This window comes from Neoarius graeffei, chromosome 15 (assembly GCF_027579695.1).
Source record: "Neoarius graeffei isolate fNeoGra1 chromosome 15, fNeoGra1.pri, whole genome shotgun sequence".
Taxonomy (NCBI): Eukaryota; Metazoa; Chordata; class Actinopteri; order Siluriformes; family Ariidae; genus Neoarius; species Neoarius graeffei.
Genome location: NC_083583.1, coordinates 18,002,046 through 18,017,436, shown reverse-complemented (window position 1 = coordinate 18,017,436; position 15,391 = coordinate 18,002,046). Strand labels below are relative to the sequence as shown.

Here is a 15,391-nt window from a genome sequence, read left to right as displayed (position 1 = left end):
ATGTCTCCAAGTTGTTCATTCCATGCCTAGAAGACTTGGTGCTGTCATTAAAAATCATTGAGGCCATACAAAGTACTAGATGTAGTAGTTTTTATTGTGGGGTGTACTGATTATTGCACCACCCTAATTTGAGTAAAACTGAAAAATGTGTAATCTAAGTTATATTATTAACCTGACTTTCCCGTGATAAGTTAAACAGATGTTATATTCAACTTTGTCTTGTCAACATTTTGGAAATTGTTTGTGTTCATTGAGATATTGTTTAAAATGTTACTTTTCAAAGGGGGTGTACTCATTTACGCTGAGCACTGTACATATAATTTTCCTATATTGCCATTGCATTTTTTTCATTTGATAATTTGATGTAAGAAACACTACATATTTATTACAGTGTGCTTAGGATGAAATTAAATAATTATACGCTTCTTCTCACCACATTGTCTTCCTGAATTTTCAACAGTATTTCCAAAACTCAACAGAACCATAAAGTAGAGGAGCTTCATGTCAGCAGCTCTCTATAGATAGATAGATAGATAGATAGATAGATAGATAGATAGATAGATAGATAGATAGATAGATAGATAACAGTGCAAAAAGGCAAGAAATGAATAAAATTTTTAAACTTAAAAGGCCATGGCCCAGCTTAATAAAAAATAAAATTAAGAACAACAAGAATACTTTAAAAAATATAAATGCAGATTACAAATTTTGAAAATGAAAACCTGCATAATTACAAATTCATCCTGTGAATGTGATAAAAATGGAAAAACAATCCTTCTACTAAATTATTCACATCTTGTATTCAATTTCAATTCAATTCAATCTTTATTACAGACTCACAGCAGGGTCCATAGCACACATACAAAAAAAAAAAAAAGAGATTAAAACAAATTTAGGAAAACAGTAATAAAAGTAATTCATACAGTATATATACACATGCATACATCCATATATACATACACATAAGCATATATATATATATATATATATATATATATATATATATATATATATATATATATATATATATGCACACACATACACACAAGAAGTCCAGCCATTAAGTCAGAGATGTAAATACATACAGTTTCTCTCGCCAGTGTTTTCTGAGAAACACTATTATTTAACACTGTTATTATATTAACACTGTTTATTTATCATATAATAATAAACATTACTATTATTATTATTATTATTATTATTATTATTAATGGGGAATCTTGCCATTCTCAATAAATAAAACAATCAGCTTCATACCTCTTTGTTCATGAACACTTCACACTCAAATAAATTAAAATCATAAAACGAAACCTTACCAAAATCTGTCTTCAGGTGAGTTTAGATATCAGATATCAGAGTCTATTAAAATCAGGGTCGCTTCATGGATAAGTAAACTAAAACCCCAAGCAGCTCAACTGGGAAATATGTTCATGCCTCATTTTTCTTGCTTGTTTTTTGCCTGTTATCGAACCTCTTATTCATTTGCATACACAAATACCAGAGTATCACATGTACAGTAATAAAAGGTGCTTTGTTCCAGATAACCAGGACACAATACCTCTTGTAATATGGTGGTTTATAGCTCCATATCAACATCACATCACATCACATCACATTATCTCTAGCCGCTTTATCCTTCTACAGGGTCGCAGGCAAGCTGGAGCCTATCCCAGCTGACTACGGGCGAAAGGCGGGGTACACCCTGGACAAGTCGCCAGGTCATCACAGGGCTGACACATAGACACAGACAACCATTCACACTCACATTCACACCTACGGTCAATTTAGAGTCACCAGTTAACCTAACCTGCATGTCTTTGGACTGTGGGGGAAACCGGAGCACCCGGAGGAAACCCACGCGGACACGGGGAGAACATGCAAACTCCACACAGAAAGGCCCTCGCCGGCCCCGGGGCTCGAACCCAGGACCTTCTTGCTGTGAGGCGACAGCGCTAACCACTACACCACCGTGCCGCCCCCATATCAACATATTAATGGAAACAAGTACAGAAAATAGGCACAGTCATCAGTGATCAAACTGTATGATGTATCCGATGTAATAATTTCAGCAATACAGCTGAAAAAATATCCCGTTCCCACCATGATTATTTGCCCCCTTGTAAAGATTAGTAAAAAGGGCTAGAAAAAAACACCTCCACCTTTTGGTGAAGTCACTTCATCTCACACTGAAAAAAAAGAGAAAAATCCAATCTTTAATTGAAATACATTCATTCAAAGAAAAACAAATCCCACATCAAGAAATAACTATGTGCCACTATTATTGGCACCCCTAGAAATTATGGTAAACACAATGTAACTGTTACCTATGGTCATGAGCTTTGGGTAATGACAGAAAGAACAAGATCGCGGATACAAGCGGCTGAAATGAGTTTCCTTCGCAGGGTGGCTGGGCGCTCCCTTAGAGATAGGGTGAGAAGCACAGTCACTCGGGAGGAGCTCGGAGTAGAGCCGCTGCTCCTCCACATCGAGAGGAACCAGCTGAGGTGGCTCGGGCATCTTTTTCGGATGCCTCCTGGACGCCTCCCTGGGGAGGTGTTCCAGGCATGTCCCCCCGGGAGGAGGCCCCGGGGAAGACCCAGGACACGCTGGAGGGACTATGTCTCTCGGCTGGCCTGGGAACGCCTCGGTGTTCTTCCCGAGGAGCTGGCCGAGGTGTCTGGGGAAAGGGAAGTTTGGGCTTCCATGCTTAGACTGCTGCCTCCGCGACCCGGTCCTGGATAAGCGGAAGAAGACGAGACGAGACGAGACAATGTAACTGAAGCATGTTTCCCATTTAAATTGTACATTTTTGAGTTGATTGGAGTGTGTAGGAAGTTTCAAGCTGTAATCCATGACTTCCTGATTACCTGAGGTAGAAATATGAGGTGACGAGGCCAAATTCCCTTAGTCATCCATCAACATGAGAAAAATAAGAGAACACGCAAACCAAATGAGAGAGAAGTGTGTTGACTTTCATAAGTTAGGGAATGGTTATTTAAAAAAAAATAGTGACTTGCCTGTAAATGTCAATTTCTACTCTTAGTGCAATAATAAAAAAAAAGTTGAAACCAACTGGAACTGTTGCAACCTTGCCTGGAAGAGGACCCTAGTTTATTTTGCCCCCATGTACAGTGACGAGGAGGGTAAGAGAGGCAAAAATTAAAATAAATTAAATAAAAATTTCCAAGGATCACTATTGGTGAATTTCAAGAAAAAGTAAAATCTTGGGGTTTCCAAGTCTCCAAAACCACCATCAGATGCCACCTCCATGCCAACAGATTATTTGGAAGGTCTTCCAGAAAAAAAAAAGGATTTTCTGTCAGTTAACCACAAATATAAGTACCTGAAGTTTGCAAAATGCTTCTATAACTTTGGCTGGAACCGTGTTCTCTGGTCTGATGTAACAAAAATGGAGCTTTTTGGCAATAAACACTCAGTGTGGGTTTGATGTAAAAAGGATGGCTATAATGAAAAGAACCCAATCCCAACTGTAAATATAGTAAAAGTTCTGTGATGTTTTGGGGCTGTTTTTCCTCCAAAGGCCCTACAACCTTGTTAGGGTACATAGCATCATGGACTCCATGAAATACCAGGACATTTTAAATCAAAAGCTAGCTGCCTCTGCCAGGAAACTAAAACTGGGTCATCATTGGATCTTCCAGCAGGATAATGATCCGAAACATATGTCCAAATCAACACAAAAAATGGTTAACTGACCACAGAATCAAGCTTCTGCCATGGCCATCTCAGTCCCCTGACCTGAACCCCATTGTAAACCTGTGGGCTCAGCTGAAGAGGAGAGAGCACAAGAGCGGGCCTTGGACACTGGATGATCTGGAAAGATTGTGTAAAGAGGAACGGTCTCACATGCCCTGCTCTGTATCTCCAACCTTATAAAATGTTAAAGGAGAAGACTTGGAGCTGTTTTACTGGCAGAGGGAGGTTGTACAAAGTATTAAATGCAGGGGTGCCAGTAATAGTGGCACATGTGTTTTTGTTGAAAATATATTTCTTGATGAAGGACTTGTTTTTCTCTGAATAAATTTATTTCAATTAAAGTTTTGATTTCTCATTTTTTTCAGTGTGAAATGAAGTGACTTCACCAAAAAGTGGATTTTATCTAACCCTTTTTAACTAATCTTTACAAAGTCTGCCAATAAACATGGCAGGAACTATAAGTAATTTATTGTTTGAAATGTATTGATGCTACTGCATTCAGAAAGTTTCTGAAACTTTCCCTGTTTCAGAAACAACCACAGGTTCTTCCCAGCAAAATTCAAAGCACGCATTAAAGTGTACAAGGCACTCTCTGTTGTTATGCTTAGGGAAGTGTTATATACTGCACATGTAAATGAAATGTACCCAGTTAAAACCTGTCATTTATCAAAAGTCATAAAAGAGAGCAATAAAGACTGAAATGACTTACACAACGTTGTTCCCCCAAATGGCTGAATCAACCTCTAGCTGATTATAAAATGGATGCTCCATGGAAATAAATTATAAATGCTGGGGGGGAGGGGGGGGGGAGTTAAGCTACAAGGTAATTAGTACTGTATATTGAGCAACATTTAGATATATGAGTAAATACATTGTTCGTTTGTTTATATGTTCAATTATTTTACTTCTGATCTCTTCTTTTCATTCTGTTCCCTTCTTTTTGGAATGATGCATCAATTTAAAATGCAATGATTAAAAGGAATTGAAGCAACAATCATAAATGAATTATTGCCTCAATTCATTTCAATTGTTAAACTGCTGAAATATATTTTTTAAACACCAGTTATCTGTCCATTTATTTTTGATAATAAATGATAGGCAAAATGAATAGGCAACTGGTGTGCAAAAAAAATGTCATATTGTTAAAGGTAGACTGCCTTTCAGATTTTTCAAGTGTAGGTCATAAAAAGAATTTTCCCTGACATGCAATTATTTTTGTTTAGTGGACTGAAAGCTACTGAATTCGAATCACAAACTTCCAATTTTATTAGTTTTTTAAAAATAGAACAATTCATGAATTTAGGGCCATGTGGCCCTAAATTCTCCGCTATTTTTTCTTGCTTCACCATGACCTAATTCAGGATATTACATCATGTATCACGTGGTGGGCTTTCCCTGTTTGCGCAAGGCATTTTGAGATACAAATTTGAAACAGGAGAGAAAAATGGAGGACGTGAGTGTGCGAATGAAACGTGAAAGACCAACTACACTAATGGAAAGTGAGAAGAAAAGACTTTATGTTGCGAAGGAAAGGAAATGCAGGACCAAACTAATAAATGGGGGTTTTTTTCTTAATTTCCCTGAGGGAACCCTCCCAAAGGGATCAATAAAGTTTTATCTAATCTAATCTAATCTAATCTAATCTAATCTAATCTAATCTAATCTAATCTAATCTAATCTAATTATCGGTGGTCAGCGAGTGCCTCAGTGTGATCAGCTGTTTGTTTAGCAACAGAATGATGTAATTGTCAACGCACGGTCAAGGTAAACCTGTAGATGGCAATAATGCAACACTGGATGCCAGCTGCTGTAAAACCCAAAAGAAGAAGGAAAAGAAGAAGAAGCAGGTAAACTTGCACATGCGCACACGGACTTCCTCGGTCTGCTTGATTGCATGAAGCGAGCGATTTCATGCACACTGTTTGCTAGGGAATCCCCTCAAATTTCATAACTTCCCAGCCACAGAATGGCCTGGATTTTTTGTTTTGTTTTTTGAGATATTGCAGAAATAAACACATATCACAATGACCAACTTTCAGAGGGAACTAAATTTCACCGATTTTATGAAATCGAAAGGCCATATAGCTTTTAACTGATATGGAAATAATTTAATAGGATAACAAGGTGATTTGTCCATAACTTTGATACTTAAAATAGTACTTCTCTATGTCACCATCATTCTCCAATTAATGCTACATCTTGTCTTTGTCCTGTCTCTTTGTATGCCGTAGCATTAAGATTTCCATTCACTTGAACTAAGAGACCCAAACCTGTTCCAGCATGACAGTGCCCCTGTACACAAAGCGAGCTTCATGAAGACACGGTTAACCAAGGTTGGAGTGGAAGAACTCGAGTGTCCTGCACAGAGCCCTGACCGCAACCTCATTGAACACCTTTGGGATGAACTGGAATGTTGACTGTGCACCAGGTCTTCTTGTCTGACGTCAGTGGCAAGATGCAAGAATTCACAAAAATTGGAGGTTATTACAACAGCAAAGGGGACTAAATCTGGAATGGGATGTTCAAAAAGCACATATGGGTGTGATAGTTGGATGTCTGCATATGTTTGACCATATAGTAGATGTATGGTGGAATTCAACATTCAGCTCCTCCTTCAGTGTTCGGCATGAGTTCTCTAACTCACATACAATATATTGCAATCTACCTTCTCTTAACCTCCTAAGGCCCAAGCTGTTTTTTTACATGCATTTTTTATTTCTCTTTGCTATTTGGGCTTATTAGAACCTGATTAGAATAAAAACTAAGCATCATCTTTTGATAAGATGTACTTTTAGAGAAAAAGTATGTCCACATATGTGGATTCTTGTTCCGAATTTCTAAAAAGTGCTGTCCACGCATGTGACCGCTAAGCCCTAGGAGGTTAAGTAACTACTCCCCCATCATCCTTCTCCAACTGCTTGAGTTGATGACTTTCTGGTCACAGAAAGTCACCAGCATTGTTATGCTTCAGTCATGTTTTTTGTTTTTCGCACCATTCTGTGAAAACTCTAAAGACTGTTGTGTGGAAAATTGCAGGAGATCAGCACTTTCTGAAATACTCAAACCAGTCCATCTGGCATGATCTAACATCCATGCCATGGTTAGGGTTAAGTCAGAGATATGACACTTTTTCTTCATTCTGATGTTTGATGTGAAGATTACCTGAAGCTCTTGACCTGTATCTGCATGATTTTATGCATTGTGCTGTTGCCACCACACAACTGGCTGACTGGATAACTGCATAAATCCACATTCACAAGCTAATTAAATGTCCACGCTGGCCAGCAGGGGCTGCTCTGACATTAGCTCAAAGAATCAGGGTGGGAGTCAATAGTTACTAGTACAGAAGTGTGTGAATCTGTTTTTGTTCTTCTTCCTCTTCTAATATACTGCACAAAGTTCAGTCAATGAATGTCTTGGTGTTGAATTAGTTGATGCGTTTTGCATTACTTGAGGTATGACGCAGAACACTGGAGTTTTGTGACCTTCAGGCCTGGAGTTTGACATTCCTGCTTTAAAAGATGAAGGATAATCAACATCAGATACATTCAGTGATGACTAGGTCACTCACTAACACACACACACAGCATCAGGTTTTTAGTGCTCAGAGTGCTCACAGTGCTTTGTTTGTCCGACCATATGGAGATGTTATACAGGTGTTAGACATACAGTACGAGCTCTGGTTCATGTTTTGTAGCAGAATTTTGAGATAACCAGATCAAAATGTGCAGAATATCAAGGAAAGAAAATCAGCATTCAGTTTCACATGCTAACTATTATTATTATTGTTATTATTTAGATTTAGACTGCTTATTAGGGGCGCCACGGTGATGTAGTGGTTAGCACTGTCACTTCACAACAAGAAGGTTCTGGGTTCGAGCCCAGAGGCCGATGGGGCCTTTCTGTGTGGAGTTTGCATGTTCTCCCTGTGTCTGCGTAGGTTTCCTCAGGGTGCTCCGGTTTCCCCCACAGTCCAAAAGACTTGCAGGTTAGGCTAACTGGTGGCTCTAAATTGACCATAGGTGTGAATGTGAGTGTGAATGGTTGTTTGTGTCTATGTGTCGGCCCTGTGATGATCTGGCGACTTATCCAGGGTGTACCCCACCTCTCGCCCATAGTCAGCTGGGATAGGCTCCAGCTTGCCCGCGACCCTGCACAGGATAAGTGGTAACATATAATGGATGGATGGCTTATTAGTCAAGAATCTTATAGAACAGGTTTGAGTTAATGCATGACAGAGATAATGCAAATGACTTTCTTTGATTAGTGAAACAGTTTGTTTTATGGTCTATCTTTGGAGACATGACGCTATGAAGCGCAGTGCCTTTAGAACTTGTGAGTTCACTGAACTGTTGAGTATCTTCCTGTTTCCTTACCTCAAACCCTGCAGGGACGCACACCTCCAGCTCCGGTGTGGTGTTCTAGATCAAAGCGTGTGTGTGTGTGTGTGTGTGTTTGTGTCTGAGCCAGTATTTGAAAAGAGACTTAATGTGTTCATGCTGACAGGCATTAAGATTCCGTCATTCTCTCAAGATACTCGTCTCCTGTGTTCACACCACTTGTCACTTGTCAGCTGCTTTCTTTGTGTGTGTTTGAATGCGTTCCCTATCACATGCATTACCATCAACACAGCATGACTGGGTGTTCTTCACAATTTCACAACAAACCTGCTCCAGCAGGTTTTAGCTGTTGGCCAGCTAAAAGGAAGACAAAGTGCTCTGTTTTACAAGATACACTTCTTTCTTTTTAGGTAATAACAATTTGCTAGTTTATGAGACACACCAACTACATTAGGCGCACTTTTCTGGTGTACAGTTATGGCAGCACATTTGTCATCCTTTCTACCCTGTCCATCAGTGAAAAGACTATCATTTACCAGATATCATATAGGGCAGGGATTCAATGGTTACACTGACATGGTAGTGTGTGAATGATTTCCATCTAATTTGACTAATGAGACACACTTTCCTTGTTGTTCCTTCTTGTAGCTGTCCAGTTAAAGACTAAAAGCTAATCTTTTTCATGCGCAGTATGTGTTAATCATTATTCTTATATACAGGATGCTGGGGACTTTTGTGGTTGGGTCTAATCCCAGCCATGATGCTGAGGTGTGTAAAAATTCAAGCACTAGTCAGTGTATCAGTGTATTGTTGGGCTGAGAATGGTGTCCAAGCCCAATAATATTGGTTCAGCTGTGGTCCTGTAGTGGTTGCCTTACACTGATGGATGGGATAGAGGGGGATAACAAATTGTGTATAGAAAAACATGAGCTCCAGTGAGTAATAATGTAAAGAATGAAACATGCTGTTGTTGGAAAATAATCAACAACAAGGTGTTGTGATTGAAGCAGTGTAACTGGCACCATCCGAAGTTGATTAATGTCCAATAACAGCATATCATGAAGTGTTCTACTCCTCTTATACCACAGTGATTTGCCAACAATTACAGTTTTTAATTTAGAAAACAAAATGTCATGTTGTAATTTTGATCCATTTGTTTGATGTTGTTGAATGTCTGAGAAACAAGTTCAGTCCTGTTATCACTTATGTTACAATGGCATCAACCTCTATTTTTTTCTATGTCTTACAGTTAAGAAGACAAAAAAGATACGCTGTCTGGAAGACTTTCCTGTGGTGAAAAACTTACTGTTATAAATCACTGACACTGGAGACTATATTGAAATTAAATAACCGCCTCCTCACACACATCTTTGTTAAATGGCAACACATTTTAAAAAATGTCTTTTATTATTAGACTTATGCCATGACTTATGGTCACCATGTCAGATTAGGCAATCATAGTGCCATAAATTTTTGTTTGCCTTGTTCAGGAAAATGGCAGCACTACAAATTTGATCCCAACCAATCATTGTTCACGTCCTTATGTGTTATCAGGGAGGAGAGTCAAGAAACTGTCAAACATGGCTACAGAAGGAACGTCAAGGAGCACATCATAGGAGTTGTCAAACTAGGCGAGGAAATACAAAAAATTCTGACATGCTAGACTTTTTGTCCCAGATGTCACATCACTGTCTTCGATTCTGTCACACTACAAGGCCTGTTTGTCATTCCTGATGCCCATATTTGGGCCAAAAGCTGGACGTTTGATCCTGGCATTAGATTATGTACCATGTCCTCCATACAAGTTCCTCTGAATGAACTGTTACTATAGAAGCAATAATGTATGAATAAGCAAATATTATAAATAAGCTATAATGAGCTCTGAACTATTGTCAAGAGCTGCTGTTATAGAAAGTTAATCAGCATAAGCACCTGCTGACCAGTCAGAATCAAGTATTCAACAATGCTGTGTTATAAATGAATAAGTGTAGATAATAAAGTTGGCACTGTGGGTGGCACGGTGGTGTAGTGGTTAGCACTGTCACCTCACAGCAAGAAGGTTCTGGGTTTGAGCCCAGTGGCTGACAGGGGCCTTTCTGTGTGGAGTTTGCATGTTCTCCCTATGTCTGTATGGGTTTCCTCCGGGTGCTCTGGTTTCCTCTACAGTCCAAAGATATGCAAGTTAGGCTAATTGGCTCCTTTAAATTGCCCATAGGTGTGAATGTGTGTGTGAATGGTTGCTTCCTAAGCCCAGAAATGGAAGGGTTGCAGTGGGAAGGTGTAAAACTATGCTTAAATTAATATAACGTGGATCCACATGGAATCCATGTGCTGGACAAGGGAGAAGAAGAAGAAAAAGAAGTCCTCCATACAAGTTCTTCTGAATGAACTGTTACTATAGAAAAAATAATATATGAATAATTTATATTTATGGAAAATGAATCAGCATCTGAGGGTGGCACGGTGGTGTAGTGGTTAGCACTGTCGCCTCACAGCAAGAAGGTCCTGGGTTCGAGCCCAGCGGCCGGCGAGGGCCTTTCTGTGTCGAGTTCGCATGCTCTCCCCATGTCTGCATGGGTTTCCTCCGGGTGCTCCGGTTTCACCCAAAGACATGCAGGTTAGACTGATTGGTGGCTCTAAATTGACCATAGGTGTGAATGTGAGTGTGAATGGTTGTTTGTCTCGATGTCTCAGCCCTTCGATAACTGGGCGACTTGTCCAGGGTGTACCCTGCCTCTCACCCATAGTTAGCTGGGATAGGCTCCAGCTTGCCTGTGACCCTGTAGGACAGGATAAGTGGCTACAGATAATGGATGGATGGATGGAATCAGCACCTGCTGACCAATCAGAATCGAGTATTCAGCAATGCTGTGCTATAATCTCATCTCATTATCTCTAGCCGCTTTATCCTGTTCTACAGGGTCGCAGGCAAGCTGGAGCCTATCCCAGCTGACTACGGGCGAAAGGCGGGGTACACCCTGGACAAGTCGCCAGGTCATCACAAGGCTGACACATAGACACAGACAACCATTCACACTCACATTCACACCTACGGTCAATTTAGAATCACCAGTTAACCTAACCTGCATGTCTTTGGACTGTGGGGGAAACCGGAGCACCCGGAGGAAACCCACACGGACACGGAACATGCAAACTCCGCACAGAAAGGCCCTCGCTGGCCACGGGGCTCGAACCCAGGACCTTCTTGCTGTGAGACGACAGCGCTAACCACCACACCACCGTGCCACCCTGTGCTATAATAAGTGTAGATAATAAATTTGGCACTGTGTGTAACTTGTACAGCTGCACACTGGAAGTGAGTTTAAAGCATGTGTGTATTTTGGTTATTAGTGGTAGAATTTTAGTGGTAGAGATTTTCGATTTCAGTGGGACTTCTAGGTCAAACAAACAAACAACTTTCAGGAATTGCGGGAGTGAATGGTGTATGAGTGCACTGTGAATACAGTAGGGGGTGGGTACATTTCCCATCAACATCAGCTTCTGTTCGCGTCCCTCCTCCACGCGCGCACGCACACGCGCACCCGGGTGAGCGCGCCGGATCCACGAACCGACCCTTCTACTCTTTTCCAGAAAATCTGGATTTTTTTTTCTCTATTTTTCATTATTAAAAGCTACAACAAAGCTGTGAACGCACGCCACCCATTACCCGCGGCGAACAGCTGGACTCCGTGCGCATTCAGTACCCGCTCTTCTTCTTGACATCATACAATTTATGTTTTCAAGTCGTGTATGTGCGCGCGTCTGTGCGCGCACCCGTCCGTCCGCCCGTCCGCCGCCCGCCTTGCTGACGTGAAGGAGGGATCTGGGATTTGTTCTCCGCGCGCGCAACTCTGACTGACGTTTGACACAGGCTTGTGCGTGCACGTGAAAAAGGAGGAATAAACGCAGCGTGGACACACCCGCGGGATATGATCCCAGCCTAACTTGTGCCAGAGAAGCGGACCTCTCTGAGTTTTGGGTCCAACCCCTCTCAGCTCGACTACACCTATTGCCTCCGGTCATTTAAACCGGTAGAGTGACAGCTTGAGCATGAGAAACGTGTTTTAGCATTTGATCCTGAGAGAAGAACAGAGGACACTTCAGAGCTTCAGAGCAATGCAGCCTTTGTAGGTCTTTTGCAAGTTTGAAACGAGGAGATCAGAGATCATTTGGACTCGTATTTGAGGATCTGGCATCCTACATTGAAGATTGATCCAGAATTGTGAACATGGCATCATTGTGGCATGTGATGCTCTGGAGATGGACACTGCTTCCTTCATTCCTGGTGCTTTGTCTGTGTGGGACACACACATTTGGAGATGATGGCTTCAATGCAGAGGTAAGTCTTACTGTGCTTCAAGTTTCCTTCTCTAATTGTTTTGTTTTGTTCTGTTCTGAAGCATCTCTTATGTTATATGTTATATGTTATGAGCAGTCATCTGTGTCAACGTATAAACAAGTACCCAATACTAAATAAGCACTTTCTAAGAAAATTGCTTGGGTTCCTTTGGCGTTTTCCTATTTCGAATTTCTTTATTGTATCTAAACTGGGGGTGGCACGGTGGTGTAGTGGTTAGCGCTGTCGCCTCACAGCAAGAAGGTCCGGGTTCGAGCCCCGTGGCCGGCGAGGGCCTTTCTGTGCGGAGTTTGCATGCTCTCCCCATGTCTGTGTGGGTTTCCTCCGGGTGCTCCGGTTTCCCCCACAGTCCAAAGACATGCAGGTTAGGTTAACTGGTGGCTCTAAATTGACCGTAGGTGTGAATGTGAGTGTGAATGGTTGTCTGTGTCTATGTGTCAGCCCTGCGATGACCTGGCGACTTGTCCAGGGTGTACCCCGCCTTTCGCCCGTAGTCAGCTGGGATAGGCTCCAGCTTGCCTGTGACCCTGTAGAACAGGATAAAGCGGCTAGAGATAATGAGATGAGATAATGAGGTGTATAAACTGTACACTCTCCTTGCTTCATCTTTTGTACCTTTAGGATTTATCTTTTACCTAGAAGAGTGCATAGGGGTGGCACGGTGGTGTAGTGGTTAGCACGGTCGCCTCACAGCAAGAAGGTCCTAGATTCGAACCCAGTGGCCAACGAGGGCCTTTCTGTGTGGAGTTTGTGTGCTGTCTACGTGGGTTTCCTCTGGGTACTCCGGTTTCCCCCAAAGACATGCAGGTTAGACTAATTGGTGGCTCTAAATTGACTGTAGGTGTGAATGGTTGTCTGTGTGTCAGCCCTGCGATGACCTGGTGACTTGTCCAGGGTGAACCCTGCCTCTTGCCCATAGTTAGCTGGGATAGGCTGCAACTTGCCTGCGACCCTGAAGGACAGGATAAGTGGCTACAGATAATGGATGGATAGAAGAGTGCATGTGGTGTACCTTTAATTAGTGGGTAGTATGTACCTTAAATTATTTAATCGTACATATTATAGGTACAAAACATGCTTCTTTGATAATAAAACCACAGCGACAAGGAAAAGTACAGTTTGATACTTTTATTTCTGAGAGTGAAGAGCAATAAGAAGTGTATATGTTTTGCACAATATAGTAACTGAAAATAAGAAGGCATGAAGGTGTGTGCTATGTTTTGTTTGTCTGTCCATGTGTGAGAGAGATAATGTCTGGACTTTACCCCCAGTTGTACCCACTTGTGCAACCAGTTCAGGATTTACACAGTGTGTGTATCCTGTTTAGCCACACCTCCATCCATTTGTTCTTTCTGTGTTTTCTGTCTTTACTATGACAGAAACGTCTTGTGTGGAGGACACTGAGACATATGATTACAGAATTGTCTTTAGTCATGCTCCCTGTTACATTTATTTTAATCACAGGTTTGAGAATAAATATTTTTGCACACATCCAACTAGAAGTCCTGACACTTTTAGAATTCAGAATGGAAGAAAATGCCTTGTATGTCACGCTGGTGGTGTGTGAAGTGTGGGTTTGTTCATGGTCTACCACCCTGTGCATAAGACGACTCGTGTGGTTCGCTCCCTGTCATTAGTGGCCTGGCACACAGGCAGTGGAACTGACAGGAATACACAAGCGAGTCGCTCCAAACTCCCACAAGTGTACAGACATCGCTGTGGAAATTGATTCAGTCAGACAATACGTGAACGCTCAATGAGTGTCTTCAGAAATAGATCGCACCGAAACACAAACACATCTTTTAGTTGACATCATTTTCCTATACAGCACGTAGGTGAGCATCAATTTGATTAAAAAACCGACAGTGATGAAAGAAGGATGACTTAAATAGTAGCTTGTGTCACCCTCATACTGGACATGTGTAATTTCCCCCCAGATGCCATGTATGGACTTCCTGCAGCATGTTGGTCATGTGTGCAAAGAGGTTATTGGCAGGATGTGAATGAGGTTTATTAATAGGGATTTATCCAGGTGTGTGGGTACATCTCTGCTTCCTACCAGCATCACACTAGACATGCACTTAGCTAGCTGTCTGCATTTATATATAATTAATGCGATGAGAAGAAGCACTGGACTCTTAGCAAATGGGGAAGCATTTTATTTGGTTTAGCTTATACATGATGCTATTTTTCTAGTTAATATTATCATGTCCATCAGTCAAAAACGCTTGGCTTATTCTGGGCAAGGTGATATGATGATATGATATTGATAAAAAATGGCACGAGGCTTTTCTAAGAGTAACAAATGTCTTGTCATTTTCTATATCCATTAATTGTTACACTAACAAGTCAAGTTTATCACCACTTGCTACATTTTCCATTTTGTGCCTTCTTCAAGAACTTTAATTTTGACAAATATTACACGTTTGGTTGTGAGATTATTATTATTTTTTTTTTAATGTTGCTTTCCTAGTTTGTTTATAGAATTTATGTATATCAGAATTGTTTGGCCACGATTGACAATTTTAATTAAAATGCACAGTGGTGTGTAAAACTATAAGATATCCTTCAGTTATTTTCCCCGTCCTTATTTCATCCTCTGTGTCTCTGAGCTTCAACACGAAAATGCTTAAGTATGCAATCAAGACAGAATAAACATCTGAAGCTGATTAAGACAGACTGGGAAAGAAACAGTGCACTTTTTTCATATTGAAACAGACAAGCCCATGTAGGCCACAATGTTAATTCTGTAGTGGAGTGTGTGAGCAGTGTCGAGAGACTGATCCAGCCCAAGCATTGTGTGTCGCAAAGTGCAGGATTTTTCCAGTGTGTGGTGGTCTTAAAGGAGATTTAAAGATGTGCCTATTTGCTTAAGCTGCCATAATGTCCATTCGGCTCTGCTTACTAAACAAACAGTGCCCTGATTATGTCTCCTGACAATAATGTCATGCAGGTCAAGCTTTCAGGATGTGCCGAC

The 15,391-nt window shown here is 41.0% G+C and overlaps 2 protein-coding genes across 2 annotated transcripts in view; one reads left to right on the top strand and one right to left on the bottom strand.

Moving 5' to 3' along the window:
• LOC132899221 (adhesion G-protein coupled receptor G5-like) overlaps nt 1-1,404 on the bottom strand; it is a 57,551-nt gene extending 56,147 nt beyond the window's left edge. The window contains exons 1-2 of the mRNA XM_060940947.1: nt 1,317-1,404; nt 434-515 (exon numbers count right to left, since the gene is read on the bottom strand). Of these exons, the coding sequence (XP_060796930.1) occupies nt 434-503 (70 nt within the window). The 5' untranslated portion in view covers nt 504-515; nt 1,317-1,404. The remainder of the gene's footprint in view (nt 1-433; nt 516-1,316) is intronic.
• A 10,200-nt stretch (nt 1,405-11,604) lies between these two features.
• mmp15b (matrix metallopeptidase 15b) overlaps nt 11,605-15,391 on the top strand; it is a 39,173-nt gene continuing 35,386 nt past the window's right edge. The window contains exon 1 of the mRNA XM_060940946.1: nt 11,605-12,396. Coding sequence (XP_060796929.1) covers nt 12,286-12,396 — 111 coding nt within the window. The 5' untranslated portion in view covers nt 11,605-12,285. The remainder of the gene's footprint in view (nt 12,397-15,391) is intronic.